Source organism: Cyprinodon variegatus, unplaced genomic scaffold, assembly GCF_000732505.1.
Source record: "Cyprinodon variegatus isolate N-32 unplaced genomic scaffold, C_variegatus-1.0 Scaffold127, whole genome shotgun sequence".
In the NCBI taxonomy this organism is placed as follows: Eukaryota; Metazoa; Chordata; class Actinopteri; order Cyprinodontiformes; family Cyprinodontidae; genus Cyprinodon; species Cyprinodon variegatus.
The window spans coordinates 946362-952704 of NW_015150580.1; the positions used below are offsets into that span (position 1 = coordinate 946362).

General features: G+C 36.7%; 1 protein-coding gene across 1 annotated transcript; it reads right to left on the minus strand.

The window, feature by feature from the left end:
* Positions 1 to 2685: 2685 nt before the first annotated feature.
* chac2 (ChaC, cation transport regulator homolog 2 (E. coli)) lies at positions 2686 to 5985 on the minus strand. Its single transcript, XM_015375909.1, has 3 exons — positions 5704 to 5985; positions 3893 to 3928; positions 2686 to 3816 (listed from the first exon to the last, which is right to left on the minus strand). Exons 1-3 carry the CDS (start codon positions 5836 to 5838, stop codon positions 3418 to 3420), a joined length of 570 nt encoding a protein of 189 aa, XP_015231395.1. The 5' UTR covers positions 5839 to 5985; the 3' UTR covers positions 2686 to 3417.
* Positions 5986 to 6343: the final 358 nt, after the last annotated feature.

The window sequence follows — 6343 nt, forward strand, 5'->3', positions numbered from 1 at the left end:
AAGGCAGCTATTGAGTCAGCCTTTTACGACCGGAAGAACATTTCCAGAATTAAAGACAAATGTTTAAGCAGAAAAACTAATTTATGCATCTTTATTAGAATTAATTACTGCAACAGTATCTTCATACGTTTACCTAAAAAGTCCATCAGAAAGCTGCAGCTGATCCAAAGCGCTGCTGCTCATGTTCTCACTAGAACTAAGAAAGGAGAACACATCAGCATGGTTATGAAGTCATTCCAAAGGCTCCCTGTTGCTCAGAGACTATACTTTAAAATCCAAATCCCAATCTGTTTGTCTATAACTCACTGAATGGCACCTATGTATACCTTACAGATTTGTTATCAGTGTATCAACCTTCCAGACCACTCAGGGATTCTAGATCCAGTCTTCTCTGCACACCCAGAACTAGAACCAAACATGGAGAAGCAGCATTCAGTTGCTATGCTCCACTGATCTGGAACAAACATCCAGAAGACTCTAAAAGCGCTGAAAGCCTGCATTCTTTTCTCAAAGTTAAAATCCCTTTTGTTTAGAGCTGCCTTTGAGTTAAACTGTTAACTACAGGTAGGTACAATTAGTTAAAGGTTGGGGTCCGACTGTTTTATTTGTTTTACCAGATGCTTTCATCATGCTTTTATCTGTACTTGCTTTTATTTTTCTTCTATTTTATAGTTTAAATCATGTATCTCACTTTAAATGGTCTTTTTACTGAATTGTGCTATATAAATAGACCTGCCTTGCCTACATGAAATTAGACAGAGAGGAATATTTGCTGGAGACAATGTTAGGCTTTGAAAGCTAATAAGGTAACACCTGACCAGTATGAGGATGAAAGAATCTGCATGAAGGGCTGATACAATGCCAGTGGTGCTGATAATTTCATTAAAGTGGATCAATGAATGCTTCAGACAACAAATTCCACTTTTCTCGCCATCAAAATTGAAATCTTAATGGTGGGTAGAAAATTACAGCTACCCATACAGATGAGCCAAAGGGTCTGGATAAATATTTTATTGCTAGACAAGTCAAAAATTGGGCTGTCCTACCACAATTAGAAGTGTGGTAGGACGGGTGGTATCTTTGCTTCTGTCACCTTGAACCCCAGTCAGCCTCTGCAGATGGCCGCTCACACTGAGCCTGGTTCTGCTGGAGTTTTCTTCCTGTTAAAGGGGAATTTTTCCTCTCCACTGTCGCTATACAAATGCTTAGTATGAGGGATTACCTTCAAGTCAGTAAGTCGATGCAATCAACTGATTTTCCTTAGATAGAAAACTTTGAATCAATTTGACTGTATGATCTAGTGAACAGTAAATTGCCTTGAGATGACACTTGTTGTGAATTGGCACTATATAAATAAACTGAATTGAAGTGGTGGTGGCATCACTACAATGAGATTTTTCCTCCGGTACTACAGCTGGATTGCATTAATTAATATGAGGACTACATCAATCTTTACCTCAAATAGCTAGATGATTATTGAAACCTGGAAACAGCAGAGTTCCTGCATGTCAATGATCCAAAACACATAATAAAACAGATTTAAAGTAAAGCAGAACTATATTAATCTTTTATTAAGCCAAGATTTCTATCCTGACAAAAATATATTGAACAGTATTAATACAGATTAGCTCTACCATTTAATCTAATGGGAAAAGTGTTTGGTTTAGCTGCAACTTGCCACAGGAAATCAAACCAAAAATTATTGGAGGACTTTATTTTTTGAACTACATATACCTACATTTCAACTATGTGTAGATAAAAATTGGAGCAGCACATCATCATGAAAACTATTGCAATATACCTATAGAATATTGCAACAATGTTAATCATAGATACGGTGAGGAAAATAATTATTTAAACACCCTGCTATTCTGCAGGTTATCCCACTTCAATCATGGAGGGTCTGAAATTGTTATAGTAGGTGCATTTGCTCTGTGAGAGACATATAAATAAAAAACAAAAATTACAATGTGATTATTTTTAACTGTTTATTTGTATGATACAGCTTCAAATAAGTATTTGAAAACCTGTCTATCAGCTAAAATTTTGACCCTCAAAGACCTGTTAGTCTGCCTTCAAAATGTCCACCTCCATTTATTATCCTAAATTAGATGCACCTGTTTGAGTTCGTTAGCTGTATAAAAACACCTGTCTACCTCATACAATCACAGCAGACATGCACCTATGACAATTTCATACCCCTCCATTATTTCTAGGTGAACTTGCAAACATAGCAGGACGTTAAAATACTTATTTTCCTCACTGCAGCATGAATTTAGTCTTTTCCATTATAGTTTTACCATTGTGGTCTGTGAGCTTTAGCATCTCAGACCCTAAAGCTGCACATACAATGCTGTAAGTCCAGCTGGTTACACTAAATGGATGGCATACAGGGTAAGAATCCACGACACTTGAAATATCCAAACACATTTCCCCTTTTGCAAATACTGACACTGCAATGATTGAGATTTGATACACTGTGCAGCTCTAATCAGGATCCGAATTGCATCCTTTGCCATCTAGAGTATTTTTATTTTTTTTTAATGTTTTTTATTTTTATTTTTAAGGAAAAGTCAGGCAAAACATTTTTCCATTTTCCATTTGATCTTTTCCTTCCTTTTATTCTTGCTTTGATACAGCACACGGTGATGTTTCGTCACAGCAAATCTGCTGCAGACTTAGTTTGAATGTAGGAAAATATATTTGTAACTAAAGGAAAAACAGAATCGATTATGGATAAAATACCAAGTGGAATGCACCATTTTTAATGGAAATATATGCGTTAAGAGTGTGATTGAGAGAATGAAAAAACAGGGCTAACAGCGGTCCGTCTGGGTATGAAAGACCACCCTAGCCATCATCTTCTGAAAGCCTGTTATTTGTCACAGCAGCGCTGAGAGCTGAGCACTAACATTAGCATGTTAACATAGCGATCTTCACAAGTTCAAGTTTACTTTGTAAATATGAACCCTGTTCACTATCATTATGTGCTGCAGTGTTGATTAGAGCTTTCAGTGACGCACACCTCTAACAGGAGCTCCTAGGAATACCCTTCTGTAGGGATTGGGTTTGCCACAAATTGTTTTTTTGCCCTAAATTGTTGATATTTGAAATAAAAAGTGATTAAATCATTATAATCTGCAAGACAAAGTAAAAAACATTCTTTGTTTTCTTTGCTTTTATTAAAAAACATATTGAAGGTCATGTGTGGGTAAAGCATTTTAAACATCCATTTGAACACATTGTTTACCTGAGCAATGTGTTTTTAGAAATAGATTAAAATTAAGCATTGGTTCTTCTACCAAAGGTGCAATCATGAGTTTAACATTTCTTTTAAAGACCAGACTCATTTAAATTTCTGTATGAGTATTTTTAACATTGACGAATCTGGTTTTTTTAATAAATAAAATGCTTTATCTAATCTTGACAAACTATTTTCATCGTTTGTTGTTCTTTTTGTAGCCGTTCTCTCACTATTGCTTCAAGAGAAAACAGATGCCTGTCTGGATCCTCAGGCATGGTAGACCTCACTGCTTCAGCCAGCTGGAACAGGTACTCTGTGTTTTTACCACTCGGACCAGTGGATTTCAGGATCTGACTGGCTATTTCCTCCAAGGGAGCAGGGCCGAGGTAGTTAGGGTTGTCCTCGTTGCCGATGTACAGCAACGTCGGGCTCGGCGAGTGGTTGGACTGAGGACGGGGGTAGAAGGTCACCGTGATGACCTGGTAGCCGCCTTTTTCGCGGTAGTCGAGGTAGCTTTTTACCTCCTGCTCTTGGCCTGTCGGTAGCTTGTAGGCGACGCCCCAAACGCACCCCTGCAGAAGAGGTTTCTCATAAAAACCTGACATATTGAGAAGCTGTTTAACATTTTAAGAGCTGCTTTTCACTCACCTCAGGATCTTTAACCAAAGTAACAACACGACCAGGCTGCAAAGAAAACAAAAAGAATCATAACTACAACCATTAACTACAGATACAACTCAATGTATAAAATAAAGCATATTTTTATCATTTTAAGTAATATCATTTAAAAGGCGAAACCTAATATATTATAGATTTATTATTACAAATAGTATAGCAATTTCAACTCAGGTTTCAGTTTGTTTTGATGATTGTGGCTGACAGGTTATTAAAAAAAAAAACATATTTTCTTAAAAAGCTTGTGTATTAAGATTAGGGCTGTAACTAATGATTATTTTGCAAATCAATTCATCTGTTTATTTTTCTGATTAATCGAATAGCCAAAGGTTCCTTAAAGAATACTTTTTGCAAAATTAAGCCACTTCAGGAGTGCAGGATAGAGCATACTGGTAGATGAAAAACATTATTTTTTTTTTTTTTTATTATGTTAACTGCAAATTTGTTATTTATTTGATACAATCTTGGTATAATTACCGCTCTAAGTGGGTTGCTCTGTCGGCTAAATACATGTCTTAGAGTCTCTATACTCTAACAATTAATCGATTACTAAATTAGTTGAGGATTATTTCAATAATCTATTAATCAAGATTAATCTGATTATATCAGCCTTAATTGAGATACAAATATGTGATGACCTACACTATGAGGAAAGCCTCAGAGGATCAACAGTATTGCATCAAAGTACTTTAATGGGGAGATGAGTGGAAGGAAAAAATGTTGTAGGGGAATGCACACAACCACCCCCCCAAAAAATAAGAGTACTGTTTATATGATTAAATAACATATTTTGTTCACATTTTATGCTGCATCTGCTTGTAGTGCAAATTTGAACAAAGAGAATGAATCCATAAGCTTAAAAAAACAGCTATGAAGGGTCCCCTAGACATCCACAGTGACCCTGCAGGTGTGTCAAAAGACGCAAGTCATGGTGAGCTGGTATTAGACTGGGTTAGGTAAGGACAAGTCAGCAGGTTATGTAAAATGCAGATAACATTCCTGTGATATGAGCTGTCATTTTTCTGGCCCTATTGATGCCCATAAACAGTCTAATATCCAGAGACCCATCTCATTAGACTGGAAGGGTGGAGAAGGTCTTTTATCTGCCTTCCAGCTGAGTTTGGCAGGGCTTCTTTTTTTCTCTTCAGCAGAAGAAAATGACCTGATCGTCATAAAGCACTTAACTAAGCATATAAGAAAACACACACACACACAAAAAATAATTATTAGCTTGTAAGAATCCTGTTGCATGTATCATTTTTGGTCCTGTTTAAGTGCCTAAAATGCTTTAAACTTTTACCAACATGCACACTGCTTTAATCTTTTTGTTTCCATCAATGACAGGTGTCTCCATAATGAGTTCACCAACAGCTGTTGCATCATAATCTGTGACCTGTCATATATTGCAACCCTATGGATCTTACATGTATTTCATCATAGATTACTAAACTTTAGGTTTAATTATAGGTTTTGTGATGCATGGGTCACAAAAAATGAAAGTTCACAGAATAAGGTACAAAACCATATGGAAATGTGCTTCAGAAAATGATGAAACCACGATAAAAAGTAAGAAGTAAAAAAAATATTATCAGAATTTCATACGAATCTCAGTTGTTAATGTGTTGAGTGAATAAATGCTTAATTAAGGTTTAGTTTCCAATTATTTGTGAAGTATTTTGGATATTTAGTTAGAACTGAAGATGGTTGGCGGGATAATCTCCAACTTCATCGTGGCTTTTTCCCTTTTTTCATGAACTATGACTGAAGTAGCCAAGATCACCCACCTTTCCCGGGACTCCGCGGTGGTCGGTGCTGCCCTGCCAGAACCGGCGGCTGAAGCCCTTTATGTAACCGACTCTCTTCTCCTCATATGGGAAGTCCACTTTCCAGATCAGGGACCCATAACCGAAGACCCACATGGTGACGCAAACAGGTAACTGCGCGTCAAAGTCAATTGGACGGACTGGTACCGGTTTAATTTAAACATCTACGGCTTACAACGACGGTCCAACCTTTATAAAAGCCGGCATGTTTACCTTCCGCTCAACTACAGTGTAACCCAGGAACCAACAGTCAAACTAACCAGATAAAGCAGCTAAATCTACTTCCGGTTTGTACCTTTCGCTATAAATGCAGCTTATAAAAAGATGTCGCTAATTGCTCTATATAAATTTAACCTAACATTGGGATGTTATTAAAAGCGTTGTTTTCTTTCTCCGGGATTAAACGTTTCACGCTCGCTCATCATTTATTGGTGATTTTTTTTTCGAGCGCTTAGCTTTTATTTTGAAGGGGGAAACTTTATCCCGGATGTCTTTAACCCTTTTAGTGTGGAACTAAAAAAACAACAAAAAAAAACACCATCTTAGCCACTGAAAAACAAAAAAAAGTTAACAGATTTTTAAAATTTATTTCAGTTTAATA